The sequence below is a fragment of the Capsicum annuum genome, chromosome 11 (genome assembly GCF_002878395.1).
Source record: "Capsicum annuum cultivar UCD-10X-F1 chromosome 11, UCD10Xv1.1, whole genome shotgun sequence".
NCBI classification, from domain to species: domain Eukaryota; kingdom Viridiplantae; phylum Streptophyta; class Magnoliopsida; order Solanales; family Solanaceae; genus Capsicum; species Capsicum annuum.
Window position 1 is genome coordinate 234,665,131 of NC_061121.1, and position 22,070 is coordinate 234,687,200.

The window sequence follows — 22,070 nt, forward strand, 5'->3', positions numbered from 1 at the left end:
TGATTTCGGATCATTCTCCTATCTTGTTGGATTGTACCAGAGGAAGACGAACAAGATCTCTTTTCAGATTTGAGAACATGTGGTTAAGAGTAGAAGATTTAAAGGATAGAATGGCTGGAAAACTGGTCGGGACGTCTGGGAAACCTCCATTGAAAAGAAACAAATTGAAAAAGTGGTCGGAAAAGTAGTAAATGTCACCAGAATAGTTGATCTGTCGTTAGATTATTGCCGGAAACTGGTACAAAACATATGGGGGTCATCTTGAAATCAAGAGGCAGGTAAATTTTGAACAAGAAAGTCACTGAAAAACTAGACGGAAAAGGCTCGCGTGGGGCGCATGTGAGGTTAGTTCACTGTGGTGTTGGGGTTTTCACAAAACACTGACGAAAAGTGAAGCTGCGTAAATTAGATCTGTGGAGTCACCGAAAAGACGCACGAAACTATGCAAATTAGATATGAGGAATCACCGAAAAGACGCACAGTGCTATGCAACTAAGATATGAGAAAGTAGTCCAAAAAGATGCACGGTGCTATGCAAATAAGATATGTGGAAGTAGTAACCGGAAAGATGCAGGGTGCTATGCAAATGAGATATGAGAAAGTAGTCACTTGAAGGATGTACGGTGCTACGCAAATGAAATATGAGAAAGTTGGCATTGAAAAGATGCGCGGTGCTATGCAAATCATATATAAGAAGCAACCGGAAGGAAGCAGAAGGACTACTTTCTCTGTCTTGGATGCTTCTCAAATCGGTCCTTCTCAGCATGATTATTTTTTCATGCATATGCTACTATCCCAATTATTGCTTACATAATCATTGGCCAGATGGGTTTCTATATGTGTTATAACCGCCCGCCAGCTAAGAAAGCTTTTTTTTTTTTTTAAATTCTCTACCAAGATCGTAGAGGATCTGATACCCTGTGGGAAATATAAGCTAAAAATATTATTGAATTGTGTATCTACATTATTAAACTGAGACCCTATTTATAGACACCACATTCCAACTATTTTCTAGTCGGACACTATATTAAAATCCTTTTCCATGCAGAATTCTATATATTATTCCTGTTCCCACTCCAATTCTAACATCATACATTTGGAGTTGTTAGTTTGTGTGATGTTCTCTACATTGTGATTGCTGCCGTAACAAGGGTTCTTGATTCTGGATAATGTAATCTATTAGATAATTTTCATGTTGTGATTAATAAGACATCATCATTTTCATAGTCTTTTTCTCTTCATATTCAGGCCTGGGAGGAGGTGATGCAAACATCAAATGAGCAAGGGACACTTGTCTTGCTAGAAAATTTGAATCCTGAATATACATCAGGAGAGGTGGAGGTAATACCCTATACCATGCCAGTTAGCTTCTGATAATAGCTAGTTTCTCTGGCTGAGAATTGGCCTAATAGGCCCACCATGATTATATAAATTTCCGGTTTGCCTGCTTGTTGCAAAATCCTTATTAAATTGTCAGATTTACCCTCCCCCTTTTCTTTCTTTTCTTATTGTTTTTTTTGTTTCCTATATTTTTGCTCTTGTTCTGTCTTATTCTTCCTTTTCTTTTTTCTTATCTGAGAACTAGAGGGAAACAAAGAGAGTTGAAAATATCAGCTTTCCAGATTCATTCAGTTCGTCCTGCAAACCGACTTAATCCAACTGGTCATCTTACTGTCATCCTCCATCCTCTATGCGATTATGCATCCTACTGGCCAGTTTATTGTCATCCTCCTTGCCCTCTGCAATTATGTTGTCATTATGAATGACACAGAGTTGTATAAGCTCATACTCATTAGTCACAAATCTAAGGTAGTCACAAACCATAACCGGTACAATCATAGAAAGGTCTTATAGAAGCACTAGTTTTGATTCCACGAATAGGAAAATTTGAAGACAATAGGCCAGATCTACTGTTAGTTGTTTGTAGCTTCTCTTTCATGGTTTGAGTAAATTCGAACCATTTCCACAGAGAAGGACCATGACATAGTTGACTGTGATCTTGGTAGTTCGTCGTGTCAAAAGTTCCTTTCAGGGATTAGCCTTGAGATCTTTCGTTCTGGTAGCGGCAATTGAAGGCAGAAACCCCCCAATAGAAAAGTGAAGTAACGAGACCCATTGTTTTGTTTGCTTGATGAAAAAAAATGATTCTGGCTAAGTGAGGTATTTTAGTCATTTTGCCATCTTAAAGTAAGGACTTAGGGCATATTTATTTTTCATGCCAACTGTCAAAAGATTTCGAGGATGAATGAGAGTTTACATAAATAAGAAGGGCTCTTAAAGCTTACATAAACGCAAAAGGCAACACTATATGGGACTTATTTTTTCCATAACGTTATGATGTGATCTTGCGAATCTTATCCTGGGTATCTCCTACTTGATCTTATTTTTTCCATAACGTTATGATGTGATCTTGCGAATCTTATCTTGGTATCTCCTACTTGATCTTGTATTGCATGATTCATCTGGAAGAGCTTGGAGCATTTACTAAATATTTGAACTTTTTTGAGTTTGAAGCTCATTTTACACATTAATTCCAACCAATTTAAAGTTGTCAAAAAAAAAAAAAATTTAATTCCAATCAGTAAGTCATAGTTTTCAAAATTGAATAATGGATAGTTTATGGTTTCTAACTGAATTTCTTGTGAAGTTCTCCAATATTTTACTTTAAATCCTAGCCGCCTTTCATGTTGATACTCAACTTTTTTTTTACCTCATTCCGGATCAGGAAAAGAGGCTTGGAAATAGAAGTAAGAGAATACTAATTTTGAGACACAAGATTACATATCCTTACATGAACTACGAGAATGAGAAGTACCATCTTTTTTGGACTAGACCTTTGGGTTTTAATAATTGCTTTATTATCATCTTCTGCCTCCTCAGCATTGGCCAGAATGTTTCCCGATGAACTTGGTAATTTATTGGTGTGAAGGGATCTAAGTTATTCGGACTCTTCACTTTAGGTGCCACACCCATATCGGCACGTCATGGGGGTGGGTGTGGGATCCGTATCCAATTTGGTCAACCGTGTTTTGTTACTTTGGCCAAAATCGACGGAGAAATTCCGGATAGATTCAATGACTTTTGTAATCAAAAACAAAAGTTAAGGTGAAATTGAAGAAAACGGATTACCTTGTATATAGAAATTTCCATGTCACTCATTTTTCTTTTATCACCTTTCAAGATTCTCCTCTTGATCAATATTTTCTCCTTAGTTTCTCGACATAGTGGGGGCAAACTTGGGACTATCTTATGATTTTATCCCACTCCCAGGTGGTATAAATTAGTCCCAGGATTATAATTCCAGGACTATAATCCCGGGACAGTTAAATCCACCAACCCTAAATGTTTGTTGGGAGGGTACTATTTTGTAAATTTTTCATGGCTGTGTGTACTGACAATTGTGTTTATGATGTTACAGGATATTATCTGGCATGCATGCAGGGAAAACAGCACAGCCAAAATGGTTCAGCGCACTGCTTTCTCTAGCCCGTACTCTGGTATGTACTCAAGTTGGCAATCTTTCTGTATACAAGCTTCGACTAGTTATGTCTTATGTTTTTCTTTTTGTTTTTTTTTTCCTGTCAGAATGACATATGAAGTTTATATTTCCTTTTTTTCGCGTTTCTATGGGAAAGCGGGCAGTTTATTTCGAAGAAACACTACTTTATGTTCATGGCTAAATCTTCTGTACTTGCGTTTGACCTTATTTCTTTTGATGTGGTAGGTAGAGCGTTAGTTGCTTTCCGAACAAAGGAAGCTGCAGAAAGGGTCAGTAAAAAGTTGGATGATGGATGCTTAATGGTTTCAAATAAGAGGTATATATTCAATTTACATTCAAGGTTCTTTTTGGTAACAAATGTTGAACAAGCTTGAGTGTCCATATGAGTTTTAGGATGAGGATTCAAGGTGGGTTATTTTCTTAGACTGGTTAGAATAACACATGCTCTTCAAAAAAATTGGCTAAGGTGCTTTTGCTAAGTCCTTCCATGTGGTACTGTTTGGTACTTACAGGAAAACGTAGCAGACTTTATTTTAGATGATTCATGGATATTGAGTTCCAAACTTATTTTTCTTGAACACGAATTTGGATTTCTTTTTTCCTTTTTTTGTTATCCGAGTTCAGTGCATGACATCAAATGTACTGCATTGTTCCCATCCAAAGCAGTTCTAATTTAATTAAAATGTGTTTTAATGTCTAGGCCATTCGGATAATTTATTCTAAGCATTTGATTCTCTTGTGATTCATTGAACACTAAGAGTTGGACTTAATAAGCCGTTGTCGATATCTTCAAATCTTGCTGGTGGGATGTGGTTTTGCAGCAGATTAGACCTTTCTTGTGATGGCGTCCTTGCATAAAAGAGAGTGATATTGGTTTTGACTTGGTTTGTGGGAAATCCTTAAAATAACTTGTGACTATCCCTTCTTTCTGTTTATTGATTTGTCTTCTTTTTTTTCCTGGTTTTCTTTCCCCTTCTTTTTAACTTGTCGGTAAGATATAGTTCATTTTTTATATTGTTTTTTTTTGATGACGTGCAACCTTATGGGGAAGGTTTCGATTCATCACTGCAAAAACTTAGGGAAGGTGTTGGGGCTGATTGGTATGTTTTAGCATTATGTATATAGACATTTGTGTCCTTTTCTTCTTACATTCTTATCGGGAGAGACATAGGATATCAATACACAGATTTTGAGGGGCTATAAACTTGTTTGGCCGAATAACTAGATGACCCTTTAAAGTTGGTAAGGTTTTGCAGTTAGAAGCTCCAATTTAACCTGTTACCATTTAAAGCCCTCTATTCGAAATAAGTGTCTTCTGTTAACACTTCGTGTCCGCAAGACAAAACACATGAAATACACTCACTGGTGGCTAGCTTGCGTGCAGCTCGACTAATTTCATTGGGTACCTGTTACCTCTTATCAACTCAGGTATTAGGCAGCTCTGTCTACCATCAGGTACTTATTAGCTCCCATCAGCTTAGGCATCGGGCGACTCTGTCCACCAAGGCTTGGTCTGCTGGAAAATTATCACCAGTATTATTTTCCTCTCCCCACATCCCAACCCTCGCTCCATTCCCCATAATATTCTTATTTCCCTAAATAACCAGACCCCCCCCTCTTCACTCAGAAGAAAAAATAAAAACATATATACAATACAAGGCAAAAGTAATGACTTGATCCCTGATATCCTTAACAATTAATATACCGTTTTTCCAATCATATGTATTGCTTGTATCGCTCTTTTCGAGATTGAACTTATGGGCAATGAGGCCTAAGTGACACCTAAAACCTACCTGATCTTCTAGTGAAGTCTTGACCTAAAAGATCAAATGAAACAATATTTAGACGGCAAGACAAGTAAAAAGTTTGGTTTAATAAAATGTCAACTAATTTGTTTAGCTGGGATGATTTCCCGTTGCATAAAAGCTTCTTTAATGCCCAGGCCGCTCGTTGCTAGCTTTGTAACCCTTCCGGAATTGGAAGGAAACTCTCCATTTGCTGGGCATCTATGTGTCGACAAGCTAAGACTCCAAGCGCTGCGGGAAATGGTCAATCTCACTCTTATCCCCTCTATGTATTCCCGTATTCGGTCACGTCTGTCTAGCCTAATAAAATCGTCTTTGTTATTCAGAAAGAAGCAGTTTCCACTTCTCATTGTTCTCAGCCCAACACCATAGAGCATGAAATGGGCATTGAGTGGCGCTTACTGCAATCAAGATCTGACAGTTGGTGGAATCGGCTATATAAGGTCTGGAACTGGTTTGTGGTTTTCCATGTATGGAACAGTATTGTTCTTGTATCTTACACAAACCTTCTGAGAGCTTGCTTTAATTGTTTGTTCTAGCAACAAAATGAGGACCTAAGAAAAACTGTGTCAGAGCTCAAGAGAAAATGAGAAGCTACAGCTTTGTGCATAGTGTACTTGTGGTTAGTATCCTTTTCTGACACGTAATATGTTGTACTTATCTTGTTTTATTATTGAGGGATTTTGTGAATTATATATAGCTTAGGATAAACAAAATGTTATGTAGAGTGTGATATATGAATTTAAAGATTGTCGCATTATGAAGGAACTGTCGTATTATGAAGGAACCATTTCCAGCACTGTCTTTTCTAATATGTTCTCTGCATATGAAGAGAAAAAGAGGCAGTGTTTGTCCATGAAACAATCACACCAGATGAAAGTAGTTGATCTTTGCAGAATAAAATGTGGTTACCAAAATGATAAAAAGCTCTGTTGTAAAAATGGATAATTCAGTAACTGTGGGATCAAGAGTGTCCATAGAGAATTCATGGTAAGACTAAAGATTATATTTGCCACTTTTTAAATTGTCTCATTCATTTGAATTTTGAATTTCAAGTTAGATTGTTTGAGTTAGTTAAGACATTTTCGGTAGTTTGAATTTTAAATAATTCTGATTTTTCTATTATAAGGTGGCTATTTAAAGCCCCCCAAATGCACAATAAAATTATTGCTATCCATTGAGAGTCAATACTAACCCCTTCTTGCTGCTCCATCAGTTTTTTTAAAAAATGAATAGTGGTATCTCAAGAGCTCATTGATCTTATAGGATCAATGAATTCTTTCAAAAACTATCATACCATTTTTAACTCATAAGGGCCATCATTTTCAACATTTGCTTATTTTCAAAGGGTATGGAGGTCGCGGATAAGGGTAGAAGGTTAGTGCGGGTGTGAGTTGTAACTAGTAGTTAGGGAGCTCTGGTGTAGCCGGGTTAGTCATCCTAGGACTGTGTCCATTGGTAGGAGCCGCTAGTGTATGCTACTATTAGGGGTGTCCTTTTCTTATTTCTTATTTCCTATTTTTTATTTTCGTATTGCTCTTATTTTCGTGTCTCTCTTAGCTCTATTTTATTATTTCTCATTTCTTATTTCGGTTATGCCACCCATTCTGTTTCATGTATTTCTATGACCTTGTTAACTATTCATTATCTTGAGCCGGGGGTCTATCGGAAACAGCCTCTCTACTTCTTCGGAGGTAGCGGTAAGGACTGCGTACATTTTACCCTCCCCAGACCCCACTTGGTGGGAATACACTGGGTTTGTTGTTGTTGTTGTTGTTGTTGTATAAGATAAGCATAACACTAGTTATCTTACTTTTCCCGTATTTGAGCGTTATCTATGTACTTTTATTTTCTTTTTGCCTCTGCTCTCATGGATCGTCAATAAAGAAGGTAATATTTGATAAAGCTGTCATAAAAGTAACATCAAAGTTTACACTCTTGGCCCCAAATTGAAAATGTAGTGTTGTTTTTGCTTCTACGTTTGGATGATCTGCGGAGATTTACGTTACATAAAGTGCATATGACATACTACTGTTTTACGCGGAGTTATGTTTTAGATCTTAACCATACCAATGTTTTCTCTTCTTGTTTTCTTATTGGCTGTGTTTTATTTTTGAAATTGCAGATTTCTGTCTTTTTGGAGATGACTTCTTTTGGTAATGGTGTTAGATTTTTGCTCGAGCGACACATCTATGGGTTAGAATCTCTCTATAATTTATGTGATCTTAAGCTGCATGTTCAGTTGTATTACTGTATTAACTGGAAAATGTTTAAACAAGGGTTCATTTCTTTTCCACCAAAGTTGGAGTGAAGTTGTTTAGTTCCATTAAATGCTGTTCAAGTGAGGGCAAGACCCGTTACTTCTAGCTTTTCATGATGTGTTCATGTGATAGAAATTGTTTTTTTGGTAACTATCCTTGTTGTATTAATCACCAAAATGTATCTTTACATTCATAGCTAAGCTACCACAAAATCTCAAACAAACACCAAACACAATTTAAGTATCAAAAAAACTTAGCCTAACTAGAAAATGAAATTTTGCATCCTACTTCTAATCCCTGGTGAGGCTCGGACACATGTGACATAAGCAAGCTCTTTAGCCAGCAGCTCCCAAGTTCTTCTTCTCTTCTCAAAGATCCTTGAAATGCATTCTGTCCAGATCGAGTGGACAACTTCCACCAAAATCATCCTAAATATCCTGGCAGAGTGTCTTTCCTTTGGCATGTTGTATAGCCCAGAACACATGTTGGTCCCAACTCCCAGCAGTAAACTATGGTCCCTTTATCCAGTGTACTACTTTGTCCAGAGCCTCCTAGTGTAATCACATTGAACAAGCAGGTGTTCTTTGGTTTCATTGTGCTGCAAGCATAGAGAGCATTTGGGTTCAACATTCATTCCCCATTGTATCAACCTGTCAGCCGTTCTCATGCGACTATGCAAATGTACCCACATGGTAAATTTGGATTTTGGTCGTTCATCATTCTTAAACATAACCCCTTTCCGCTCCACTCTTGGATACACTCCTAGAAGATGTAAATACCCGTCTGATGAAACTTTTAGAGCTAGTGGGATCATACTGAATCAGTGTAGCCAGTGCTTTCGCACTTAGTAATTTCTTTATCATCCAACAGGCTTGTTGTGGGATAGGGAAGGTTCTGAAATCTTGGCCTTTAATGCTACAAGTATGAATCCACTTGATCCATAGTTTGTCCTGTTTGCGTTCCATTCCCAACATACTTTGGCAATAGCAGCTTGGTCAAGGGTGTGAGGAATATAAGAGAAGATTATTATTGAATTATTGTGTATCTAAATTATTATATTGAGACCCTATTTATAGACACTATATTGAACTCCTTTTTCAACTTGGACACTGACAGTACAATCCTTTTCCAAGTACAATTCTATATACTATTCTTCTTCCTATTCATATTCTAACACTCCTCCAGCCGGTGCGTATCAGTCATGTATCGAGCTTGTTACAAATGTAATTAATACCTATGTTGCTCGAACCGTTCAAAAATGTCAGTGGCTATGTGTAATATTTGCCAAAAATAATGTATTTTTTGAGAATTCGACACGCGTGCGACATCAAAAGTGAGAGTCCGCGCAACTTAGATTAATACAAGGACCAATGAGGGATTTGGTGAAGATATCTGCAAGAAAACTGGTAAGGACTGCGCTGGACGTCTGGGAGATCTTAGTTGTAAAGGAATGAACTAAAAAGTGGTCGGAAAAGCTGTAAACGGTGCGGAAAAGTTGATGTCACTGAAAAATTGTCGGAAATTGATATAAAATGTATGGGTCATCTCAAAATCAAACAATGAGCAGATATTGAAAAGAACGTCACCAAAAAACTTGCCGGAACTTGCTCACGTGCCGAATTATTAGATTGGACGGTTGAAAAGTTGTCGAAATGATGGCACGACCTACTGAAAAGAGAAATTATATATGTAGGGTCGGAATGACGTCACGATCCTACTGAAAAGAGAAATTATATGGGTAGGGTCGAAATGATGGCACGACCCTGCGCAAGGCAAATTTGAAGTCATTGGAAAGACGCATGGAACTATGCAACAAATCAGATCTGAGGAGTCACCGGAAAGATGCACGGTGCTATGCAACTCAGATATGAGAAAAGAGTTCGGAAAGATGCACGGTACCACACAAATTAAATATGAGAAGTAGTTCGGAGAGATGCACGGTGCTACGTAAATCAGATATGAGAAAGTAGTTGCCAGAAAGATGCATGGTGCTACAAAAAATAGATATGAATTAGTAGTCTACGAAAAAAAATTCACGGTGCTATGCAAATTAGATATGAGAAAGTGTAGTCACGGGAAAGAAGCACGGTGGCCAAATCTTTTGCTAACATGATCATTGGCCAGACGGACGACATATATGGGTTATAGGCCGCCCGCCGATAGCAGAAGCTCTTTGATTCTGTACCAAGATTGTAGAGGCTTTGATACCATGCAAAGATGTGACACCTAGGCCTAACTCAACCTCAAAAACTAGCTCATGAAGGGAGGATTTCCCAATTCCATGAAAGCAAACCACCCGTTCATACCCCAACCAATGTTGGACACTTATCCATTCTAACATCCCCCTTCATACCCAGGGCCCAACAGGAATGGACCTGGCTTTGATACCATGTTAGAAATATAAGAGAAGAATATTATTGAATTGTTGTGTATCTAAATTATTACAATGAGACTGTTTATAGTCACTACATTAGACTCCTTTTTCAAGTCCTGGCATTACTATCCCTTTTCAAGTAGGACTCTATATACTATTCCTGTTCTTATTCAAATTCTAGCAAAGGGCAAGTTGGTCAGGTTCAGTCCTCCTCCTGCAACTGGTAACCAGACTTTGTTCCATACCAAGAGTGCTTTCTTGGTGATGGTGTTCCCTGCAGACCAGAAATAGCTTCTGCTGAAACCTTCAATAATTTTCATTGCGTTCGTAGGTATAGTTAACAGTTGTGCTCAATATGCCTGGATGCCAAATAACTCAGTTTGAACCAAAACCCTCTGCTAGCATGAAATACTTGTTGAAGTGACAGAAAGGACCGAATATTCTTTAGTATTTGAAAAGTGTGCCCCGTGTTATGTTTCAGTTCCTGGATCATCTTTTAGGTTCTTCTTATGACACTGCAAATCAGCTCTTTGTTTTGGTTATCTTTTCAAGTGTTATCAAAACCAAGGTCCTTGGTTCTCTACCTTTAACTTTTCCCTGGAAGGTGGCTTGTAATTTGTACTTTCTGTTATAGTCTGTATGAGATAAAATCTAATTACCATTACTTGCATGCATTTAGATGACTATCGACTATTGTTATATCATATGCACGTTGATTAAGGTCTCGCATGCTATGCAACTTGCTTACAAATGCGTGATCATGCCAAACTTGAAACTAAGCCGGAATAGATGATTTGTTGACAAAGTTGCATTAATATTGAAATGATTTGTGTTTTTTTGCTTGACAGGTTTGGATACATGACTAGTAGACTCTCTTTCCTCCGGGAATCGTGGCAACTCTTAGATGTACATATATATAACATTCACATATTTCTGCGTCTTTCCTTTGCAGATCATATTCTGTAATTGATAAAGTTGTAAGAGCTGAGCCCCATTTTCTTTCTGCGATTTGTATAACCTAATCCTTTACCTTGCTGGGGTTTGGGGGTGGGGACTAATTTTAAAGGCGCAAAGTTTACCTTGCAGCGAAATGCGTATGCCTATCTGAAATTTTGGTCCTTGAATTGCCTGGGCATAGTGTTCTGTTCAGAATCTGTTTTCGAATAGTAATAGAATTTCTTGATACTGAATTTGGATTAGCAAGAATCAAGCATGTTCCAATTGAACAAGCATTTGATTCATTTGTTTAACGATTATCTTAGCGATATTTAGTTTGAACATGTATTTTGCATGGGGAAGTGGAACAATTAGACTTGCTTCTCCTTTTTTGGCCAAATTACGATTTTTGTTCATATGTAATTGCGTGCCTGTGTACTAAAAAATAAATGAAAAGATGATTTTTCTTGATAACCAAGGTGTCTGGGTTAGCTTGTGTGTGGGTTAGTTTGTGTGTGTATCTTGACTAATTCTACAGAATATCTAGGCGAACATACGAAAAATTAAAAACATCCTTATTCTCTATTTCTGCCACATTTTTTTTTGAGAAGAGCCTAGGTCTGCCCTTCCAAAGCAACAGTCATTTGGCAGGTCATCAATGGCAATCCATTGTGAATTCAGCTCAAGCAGAGTTGGTTACACATATCCCTTAAATTTCGTAGACTAGCACTTCGAGAATCGAAAAAAAATAATCCTAAATAAATGTTTTTGCCTCATATTCTATAAAAAAACATTGTCCGCCCTTCCAAAGAAAACATGAGTCTAAAGTCCCTGCCTCATATGTTCCAAGGAAGCATTTAGCGGGTGTTAGTCCACGGTTCAGAGGGTGGGCTTTGGTTTTAGAAGATATTTTTGGCGGAACGACACGAATGTGGGTTTTATGCGACTTTTGGTGGGTGTTAGTCAACAGGTCGAGGGTGGTGCTCTGGTTCTAGCAAAAAATTTAGGCAAAATTTCTTAGGCGATCCCTTAATGGCCCCGTCGACCTTGTTGGTCCACCCTCTCCCGCTCCACTAACTATTGGGGGGTTGCCGATTGACTTTTGATCCAAACTGCGCTCGAGCCTCAGGTGCCCTTTGAACCTTGGGCTGTAGCATACCCAAATGGCCTCGTCAATACCAAAGGCCCACACTTCGCTCCTCAGCTTGCGTGGGAGCCCTCAGTCGATTGTCTGCCTATAACACGCTCGAGCCTTGGCCCTACCCTTGAAACCATGGGCTATAGGATACCAATTTGGCTCGAAAATAGCTCGTTCGCGTTGTTTCATCTCTTTGACCCTCAAACGGCCCCTCTAATCCCAAAGAACCACACTTTCCCGCTCCTAAACTTGCCTTGGAACCCCCGATCGATTTTCGGTCCAAAACACACTGAGTTGGCCTGAAAATAGCTTGTTCGTGATGTTTCACCTGTTTGACCATCCAAATGGCCCCGTCGACCCCCAAGGCCTACTCCCCCGCCTGTTTAGGAGCCCCCTATTGATTTTCAACCAAAATCACACTCGAACCCCAAGCCCACTCCAAAAACCATGAGTTATAGCACAACGATTTGGCCAAATTGGGCGAAACGACGTGAATGGCCTGTTTTCAGGCCAAATCGGTGTGCTATAGCCCATGGGTTTTGGGGTGGGCTTGGGGTCTGAGTGTGATTTTGGTCGAAAATCGATCGGGCTACCCTAGGCAGGCTGGGGAGCGGCCTAGTGTAGGTCATTTTCATTTTATGGACAGTTTGGTTGGTCAAACAGGCAAAACGGCGCGAGCAGGCAGTTTTCGGGCCAAATCGGTGTGTTATAACCCACGATTTTTGGGGTGGGCCCGAGGACCGAGCGTGATTTTGGTTGAAAATCTACCGGGCTGCCCCAGGCAGACAAGGAAGCGGCCTAGTGTCGGCTATTTTGGTTTTCAGGCCGATTTGGCTGGGCAAACGGGAAAAACAGCGCGTATGGGCCATTTTTTAGCCAAATTCGTGTGCTATAGCCCACGATTTTTGAAGTGGGCCTCGGGTTCGAGCGTGATTTTGGTCGAAAATCGATCGGGCTTCTTCAGGCAGGCTGGAGAGCAGCCTAGTGTGGGCAATTTTGGTTTTCTTGGTAGTTTGGTTGGTCAAACGGGCGAAACGGCGTGAATGGGCTATTTTCGGGCCAAATCGGTGTGCTATAGCCCACGGTTTTTGATGTGGGCCCCGAGTTCGGGCATGATTTTGACTAAAAATTGATTGGGCTACCCCAGGCAGGCTGGGGATTGGCCTAGTGTGGGCCATTTTGGTTTTCTAGTCAGTTTGGTTGGTCAAACAGGCGGCCATTTTTGAGCCAAATTGGTGTGCTATAGCCCACAATTTTTGGGGTGGGCCGGAGTCCGGGCGTGATTTTGGTCAAAAATCGATTGGGCTTCCCAGGCAGGCTGGGGAGCAGCCTAGTGTGGGTCATTTTGATTTTCTAGGCCGTTTGGTTGGTCAAACAGGCGAAACAGCACGAACGGGCCATTTTTGGGTCAAATCGGTGTGCAATAGCCCACGGTTTTAGGGGTGGGCTCGGGGTTCGATCGTGATTTTGGCCGAAAATCAACCGGGTTGTGCCAGGCAGGCTAGAGAGCGGCCTAGTACGGACCATTTTGGTTTTCTAGGAGGTTTGGTTAGTCAAACTGGAGAAACGATGCGGACGGACTATTTTCAGGCCAAATCGGAGTGCTATAGCCCATGATTTTTGGGTTGGGCCCAGGGTTCGTACGTGATTTCTTCCAAAAATCGATCGGGCTGCCCCAGATAGGCTGGGAAGCACCCTAGTATGGGCCATTTTGGTTTTCTGGGCAGTTTAATTGGTCAAACGAGCGAAACTGCGCGAACGGGCCATTTTTGAGCCAAATCGGTGTGCTATAGCCCACAATTTTTGGGGTGGGCCAAGGGTAAGAGCGTCATTTTGGCTGAAAATCTACCGAGCTTCCCCAAACAGGTTGGGGAATGGCCTAGTGTGGACCAATTTGGTTTTCTGGGGGTTTGGTTGGTCAAACGGGCGAAACTGCCTAAACGGTCAGTTTTCGGGCCAAAACGATGTGCTATAGCCTACGGTTTTTGTGGTGGGCTCGATGTTCGACGTGATTTTTGCCAAAAATATATCGGGCTGCCCTAGGCAAGCTAAGAAGCGGCCTACTGTGGGCCATTTTGGTTTTCAGGGTGGTTTGGTTGGTCAAACGAGCGAAACGTCGCGAACGGATCATTTCTGGGCCAAATTGGTGTGCTATAGCCCATGATTTTTGGGATGGGCTTGGGATTCGAGCGTGATTTTGGCAAAAAAATGATCGGGCTGCCCCAGGCAGGCTGGAAAGTAGCCTAGTATAGGCCATTTTGGTTTTCTAGGTGTCTTGGTTGGTCAAACGGGCAAAACGACGCGAACGGACTATTTTCGGGCAAAGTTATTGTGCTATAGTCCACAGCTTTTGGGGTGGGCCCAGGGTCCGAACTTGATTTTGGCTGAAAATCGATCGAGCAGCTCTAGGCAGGCTGGGAAGCGGCCTAGTGTGGGCCATTTTAGTTTTCTGGGTGGTTTGGTTAGTCAAATGGGGGAAAAGGCGCGAACGGGTCATTTTCGAGCCAAATCGGTGTGCTATAGACCACGATTTTGGTGTGGGCTAGGGTCTGGGCGTGATTTTGACCAAAAATCGATCGAGATGCCCCAGGTATGCTGGGGAGCAGCCTAGTGTTAGCCATTTTGGTTTTCTGGGCGGTTTGGTTGGTCAAACGGGTGAAACAACGTGAATGAGCCATTTTTGGGCTAAATCCGTGTGCTTTAGCACGCGTTTTTTGGTTGGGCCCGGGGTTCGAGTGTGATTTTGGTCAAAAATCGACCGGGCTGCCCCAGACAGGTTGGGGAGCGACCTAGTGTGGGTCATTTTGGTTTTCTGGACAGTTTAGTTGGTCAAACGGGCAAAACGGCGTGAACGAGCCATTTTGGGCCAAATCGGTGTGCTAAAAGCCTACGGTTTTTGGGGTGGGCTAGGGGTTCGAGTGTCGAGCTTCCCCAGGCACGCTGCGGAACGGCCTAGTATGGGCTAATTTGGTTTTCTGGGCAGTTTGGTTGGTCAAACGGGTGAAATGGTGCGAAAGAGCAGTTTTCGAGCCAAAACGATGTGCTATAGCCCATGGTTTTTGTTGTGGGCCCGATGTCCGGGCATAATTTTTTGTCGAAAATCTACCGGGCAGCCCTAGGAAAGCTAAGAGGCTCCCTATTGTGGGCCATTTTGGTTTTCAGGGCAGTTTGGTTGGTCAACTGGGCGAAATGGCGCGAATGAGCCATTTTCGGGCTAAATTAGTGTGCTATACCCCACGGTTTTTGGAGTGGGCCCAGGGTTCAGGCGAGATTTTGGCCGAAAATCGATCGGGCTGCCCTAGGCAGGCTTGGGAGCAACCTAGTGTAGGATATTTTGGTTTTCTGGGTGGCTTGGTTGGTCAAACGGGCGAAACGACGCGAACGGACCATTTTCGAGTAAAATTGTTGTGCTATAGCCCATAATTTTTGGGGTGGGCCCGGGGTTCGGACGTGATTTTGGCTGAAAATCGACCAGGCAGCCCCAGGTAGGTTGGGGATCGTCCCAGTGTGGTCCGTTTAATCTTTCATGGCTATTTGGGTGGACAAACGGGCGAAACGGCGCGAACGGGGCATTTTTAGGCCAAATCGGTATGCTTTAGCCCACGAATTGAGGGGTGGGCTCAGGTAGGCTATGGACCAAAAATCGATCGAGGCATTCCAGGGGTGTTAAGGATCATCCCAGTGTAGTTTGTTTAAATTTTTGTGGCTATTTGGGTGACAAACGGGCGAAATAGAGCGATCGGGGCATTTTTAGGCCAAATCAGTGTGCTATAGACCACGATTTTGGGGGTGGGCTCGGGGTTCGGGTGTGATGCGGGCCTAAAATCGATTGAGGCATGCCAAGGAGGTCGGGGATCGTCCCAGTATGGTCCGTTTTAATTTTGGTGGCCATTTTGGTGGACAAACGCGCGAAACAGCACAAACGGGGCATTTTTGGGCCAAATCGGTGTGCTATAGCCCAAGATTTTAGGGGTGGGCCTGGGGTCCGAGCGTGCTATGGGTCGAAAATCAATCGATGCGTGCCAGGGAGGTTGGGCATCATCCCAGTGTGATCCATTTAAATTTTCGTGGCCATTTGGGTGGACAAACGGGTTAAACGGTGCGATCAGGGCATTTTTGGGCTAAATCGGTGTGCTATGGCCCACAGTTTCGGGGGTGGCCTGGGGTAAGGGCGTGCAGTGGGCCAAAAATCGACCGAGGCATGCCAGGTAGGTTGGGGATCATCCCAGTATGGTCTGTTTAGATCTTTGAGGCCATTTGGAAGGACAAACAGGCGAAACGGTGCGAACGGGGTAGTTTTGGGCCAAATCGTGTGATATAGCCCACGATTTTGGGGGTGGGCCCGGTGTTCAAGTGTGTTGTGGGCTGAAAATCGATCGATGCATGCCAGGGAGGTTAGGGATCGTCCTAGTATGGTCCTTTTAAATTTTTGTGGCCATTTGGGTGGACAAACGGGTGAAACGGCGTGAATGGGGCATTTAGAGGATAAATCGATATGCTATAGCCTACGGGTTTGGGGGTGGGCCTGGGGTTCGGGCGTGCTGTGGGCCAAAAATCAACCGGGACATGCCGGGGAGGTTGGGGATCGTTCTAGTATGGTCTGTTTAATATTTCATGGCCATTTGGGTGGACAAACGGGCGAAACAGCACGAATGGTGCATTTTTGGGCCAAATTGGTGTGCTATAGCCCATGGTTTCGGGGGTGGGACCGAGGTTGGACGTACTGTAGGTCGATAATCGATCGAGGCATGCTAAAGAGGTGTGAGACCATCTCAGTGTGGTTCGTTTAAATTTTCATGGCCATTTGTGTGGACAAACGAGCGAAACAGCACGAACGAGGCATTTTCAGGCCAAATCGATGCGCTATAGCCCACAATTTTGAGGGTGGGCCCGAGGTCCAGGCATGCTGTGGGCTAAAAATTGACCGGGGTATGCCTGGGAGGTTGGGGATCGTCCCAGTGTGGTTCATATAAATTTTTGTGGCCATTTGGGTGGAAAATCGGGATAAACGAAGCGAACAGGACATTTTTGAGCCAAATTGATGTGCTATAGCCCATGATTTTGAGGGTGGTCCCGGGATTCGGGTGTGCTGTGGGGGCCAAAAATCAACCTGGGCATGGTAGGGAGGTTGGGGATTGTCCCAGTGTGGTCCGTTTAAATTTTTGTGTCCATTTGGGTGGATAAACGGGTAAAACGACGCCCACGGTGTATTTTCAGGCTAAATCGGTGTGCTATAGCCTATGGTTTTGGGGGTGGCCCAGGGGTCCGGGCGTGCTGTGGGCAAAAAATGACCGGGTTGTGCTAGGGAAGTTAGGGATCATCCCAGTGTGGTCCATTTAAATTTTTGTGGCCATTTGGGTGGACAAACGGGCAGAATTGCACAAACGGGGCATTTTTTAGCCAAATAGGTGTGCTATAGCCCACGGTTTCGGGGGTGGGATCGGGGTTTGGGTGTGTTGTAGGCCAAAAATCAATCGGGGCATGCCAGGGAGGTTGAGGATCGTCCCAGTGTGGTCCGTTTAAATTTTCATGGCCAATTTGAGGGCAAACAGGCGAAACATTGCAAACGAGACATTTTCAGGCCAAATCGATGTGCTATACCCCACGGTTTCGAGGGTGGGCCCGAGTTCCAGGTGTGCTATGGGCTGAAAATCAATTGTGGCATGCTAGGGAGGTTGCGGATCATCCCAATGTGGCCCGTTTAAATTTTCATGGCCATTTGGGTGGACAAACAGGCAAAACGGTGTGAACGGGGCATTTTTGGGCCAAATTGGTGTGCTATAGCCCACGATTTCGGGAGTGGGCCTGGGGTTCGGGCTTGCTGACGGCTGAAATCTATCGGGGCATGCCAGGGAGGTTGAGGATCTTTCTAGTGTGGTCCTTTTAAATTTCCGTTGCCATTTGGGTGGATAAAAAGGCGAAACAGCACAAACGGGGCATTTTTGGGCCAAATCGATGTGCTATATAGCTCACAGTTTCAGATGTGGGCGCCAGGTTCGGGCGTGTTGTGAGTCGAACATTAATCGGGCCATGCCGGGGAGGTTAAGGATCCTCCTAGTGTAGTCAATTTAAATATTTGTGGCCATTTGGATGGACAAACAGGCAAAACGGCGCGATCGGGGCATTTTCAGACCAAATTGGTGTGCTACAGCCCACGGTTTCGGGGGTGCACCTGGGGTTTGGGCGCCCTGTGGGCCAAAAATCGATCGGGATGTGTCAAGGAGGTTGGGGATCATCCCAGTATGGTCTATTTAAATTTTCGTGTCCATTTTGGTGGACAAATGAGCGAAACGGCCCAAACGGGGCATTTTTTGGCCAAATCGGTGTACTATAGCCTGCAATTTCGGGGTGGACCAGGATCCGGGACATACGAGGGAGGTTAGGATCTTCCTAGTGAGGTCCTTTTAAATTTTCGTTGCCATTTGGGTGGACAAACAGGCAAAACAGAACGAACAAGGCATTTTTGGGCAAAATCATTGTGCTATAGGCCACAATTTTGGGGGTGGGCCGGGGTCAGGGCGTGTTGTAGGTCAAAAATTGATTGGGACGTGCCAGGGAGTTTGGGGATCATCTCAGTATGGTCTATTAAAATTTTCGTGGCCATTTGTGTGGACAAACGAGCAAAATAGCGTGAATCCATTATAGCCCATGATTTCGGGCATGGGCCAAGGTTCGGGCGTGCTGTCGGCCGAAAATCGATGGGGGCGTGTCAGGGAGGTTGGGGATCTTCCAAGTGTGGTCCTTTTAAATTTTTGTGGACATTTGGGTGAACAAACGGGCGAAACGGCGCGAATGAGGTTTTTTTGGGCCAAATCGGTGTGCTATAGCCATACAGTTTCGGGGGTGGGCTTTGGGTCCGGCATGCTGCGGGCCAAAAATCAATCGAGGCATTCCAGGGAGGTTGGGGATCGTTCCAGTGTGGTTCATTTAAATTATCGTGGCCTCTTAGGTGGACAAACGTGCAAAACAGCACGAACGGGGCATTTTTGGGCCAAATCGATATGCTATAGCCCCACGGTTTTAGGGATGGGCTTGGGTTTTGAGTGTGCTGTTGGCCAAAAATAGGCCGAGACGGGCCAAGGAGGTTGGGAATCATCTCAGAGGGGTCCGTTTAAATTTTCGTGGACATTTGGGTGGACAAACAGGTGAAACCGCACGAACGGGGCATTTTCGATCTAAATTAGTGTGCTATAGCCCACGATTTTGGGGGTGGGCCCGGGTTCTGGGCATGCAGTGGGCTGAAAATCGATCGGGGCATGCCAAGGAAGTTGGTGATCGTCCCAGTGTGGTCCTTTTAAATTTTTGTGGTCATTTGGGTGGACAAACGGGCGAAACAGCGCGGATGAGGCATTTTCAGGCCAAATTGATGTGCTATAGCCCACGGTTTTGGGGGTGGGCCAGGGTTCGGGTGTGATCTGGGCCAAAAATCGACCAGGCCATGCCAGGGAGGTTGGGAATTGTCCCGGTATGGTCTGTTTAAATTTTTCATGGCTATTTAGGTGGACAAATGAAAAAAAAGGGCTTGAATGGGACATTTTAGGGCCAAATCGGTGTGCTATAGCCCACAATTTTGGGGGTGGGCCCGAGGTCCAGGTGTGATATGGGCCAAAAATCGACTGGGGCATGCTAGAGAGGTTTGAGATCTTCCCAGTGTGGTCTGTTTAAATTTTCGTGGCCATTTGGTTCGACAAACGGCGAAATGGTGCGATCTGGGCATTTTTAAGCCAAATTGGTGTGCTATAACCCACGGTTTTAGCGTAGGCCCGGGGTCCGGGCGTATAGTGGGCTAAAAATCGACTGGGGTGTGCTATAGCTCGCGAATTTGGGGGTGGGCCCAGGGTTCGGGCGTGCTCTGGGCCAAAAATTGACCAGGGCATGCCAGGGAGGTTGGGGATCATCCCAGTGTGGTCTGTTTAAATTTTCGTGGCCATTTGGGTGGACAAACTGGTGAGCGGGAAGCGATCGTTGTCAAATATATAACCCAACTAGTTAGGGTCGAATCCCACAGGGAAGATGGTGCTAATTAAGTTGTATGCAGATTAGTTGACTTTTAATCATTTGATTCCGTAAAATAAATAGGGGGGATTTGATTCAGTTCACAAATTAATGGTTTCAGTTTAACAAGATGAAAATATGTGTAGTAGTATTCAAATTCAGAGAAATAGCAACCTAGGGTTTTGTCCACCTTATCAATACTTTCTAACTATGGGCGTTACGAATTCATACATGCACCGTGTTTACAGAGAAACGTATTGTATTTAATAACATAATCCTAGTGTTTCTCAACCGTCAAAGACTAATTCACTTTAGTTCTCTTGAATCAAAAGCGTTTACCAAAAATAATACGAAATCTCCAAGTAGTTAATCCTGCTAAGGCATTAACTTATGAAATAAGGGTTGGTAATCCTATTTTCTTGTCACTACTCTCTTTTCCGAACAACAACCTTTCTTTTGAAAAAGTTTCGTTTTAAGGCTTATCCTCTATATTTGCAACCACGGGAATTTAAGATAAGCAAAGAGAGTATGATATAAACAAGTCAATGCATAATGAATTCACAACCCAAAGTAATAGATTGTAAGCTACTAGGTTTCTATAACCTTAACTAATAAACTTAGCTACTCATGAATAAAACGAAAATCATCATAAATATATTCATCATACCAAAAACTAGAAGACGATCTTGGTGTGCGAATGGTGAAAGTAAGAGAGAAAAAACGTTTTTCTCTCTCGCCACCCTAAGCCGCTATTTTCCTCTCTCTGAATAATACAGAATAATTGAATAATCAATAAAAATTCAGCATTAAGCCTTTTAATAATTTTTTCTCTCATAATTGCTTTCTAGGTCCCTGAACTAATTATAAATGACAAACGGGTCTTGGACATAGTTTCTAGGCGCCACATTTGGTCCAGATTGTAGTTTCTAGGCGCCACATTTGGTCCAGGTTGCTACTCTCTCTTGTGTCATATGCCATCCTCATTCCATAGTCCCATAATGTCTTCATCTACCTCATTAGTCCCTGAAATCATGCTAATCACATCGGTTAGCTCAATTACATAGAAGTAGAGTAAAAACATAAGAAACTAGGCACTTTGTTCTCTAAACATAGCTAAAATATAGATAAATTATGGTGCTTAGGCGTATAAATACACCCAAGATCACGTACTGTGGGGTGAAAATCGATAGGGGCATGCTAGGGAGGTTGGGTATCGTTCCAGTGTGGTCTGTTTAAATTTTCGTGGCCATTTGGATGGACAAACGGATGAAACAGTGCAAACGGGGTATTTTTTAGCCAAATTTGTGTTATATAGCCCACGGTTTTGGGGAGGGACTCGGGGTCCGAGTGTGCTATGGGCCAAAAATTGACCGAGGCATCCAGGGAGGTTGGGGATCATCCCAATATGGTCCTTTTAATTTTTGTGGCCATTTGGGTGGGAAAATGGGTGAAACAGCGCGAACGGAGCATTTTTGGCCCAAATCGGTGTGCTATAGCCCACGATTTTGGGGGTGGGCTCGCGTTCGGGTGTACTGTGAGCCAAAAATCGATCGTGGCGTGCTAGGGAAGTTTGAAATCATCCTAGTATGGTCTTTTTAAATTTTTGTGGCTATTTGGGTGGACAAACAGGCAAAACGGCGCGAACGGTGCATTTTTGGACCAAATTGGTGTGTTATAGCCTACGATTTTTGGGGTGGGCCAGGGGTCCGAGCATGTAGTGAGCCAAAAATTGACCAGGGTGTTCCAAGGAGGTTGGAGATCATTCCAATATGGTTCGTTTAAATTTTAGTGGCCATTTGGTTGGACAAACGGGTGAAACGGTGCGAATGGGGTATTTTCGGGCAAAATCAATGTGCAATAGCCCACGGTTTTAGGAGTGGGCCTGGGGTTCGAGCATGCTGTAGGTCAAAAATTGATTGGGGCGTGCCAGGGAGGTTGGAGATCGTTCTAGTGTGGTTATTTTAAATTTTCATGTCCATTTGTGTGGACAAACGGGCGAAACTGCACGAACAGGGCATTTTCGGGCTAAATCGATGTGCTATAGACCACAGTTTTGGGGGTG

At 43.0% G+C, this 22,070-nt stretch overlaps 1 protein-coding gene across 2 annotated transcripts in view; it reads left to right on the forward strand.

Moving 5' to 3' along the window:
• LOC107847731 (protein ANTI-SILENCING 1) overlaps window positions 1-11,346 on the forward strand; it is a 34,070-nt gene extending 22,724 nt beyond the window's left edge. For both annotated transcript variants that reach the window (XM_016692178.2, XM_047400046.1), the window contains 8 exons: window positions 1,249-1,341; window positions 3,419-3,497; window positions 3,725-3,815; window positions 5,442-5,547; window positions 5,631-5,747; window positions 5,844-5,926; window positions 7,430-7,500; window positions 10,788-11,346. In XM_016692178.2, the coding sequence (XP_016547664.2) occupies window positions 1,249-1,341; window positions 3,419-3,497; window positions 3,725-3,815; window positions 5,442-5,547; window positions 5,631-5,747; window positions 5,844-5,894 (537 nt within the window). In that variant the 3' untranslated portion in view covers window positions 5,895-5,926; window positions 7,430-7,500; window positions 10,788-11,346. The remainder of the gene's footprint in view (window positions 1-1,248; window positions 1,342-3,418; window positions 3,498-3,724; window positions 3,816-5,441; window positions 5,548-5,630; window positions 5,748-5,843; window positions 5,927-7,429; window positions 7,501-10,787) is intronic.
• Window positions 11,347-22,070: the final 10,724 nt, after the last annotated feature.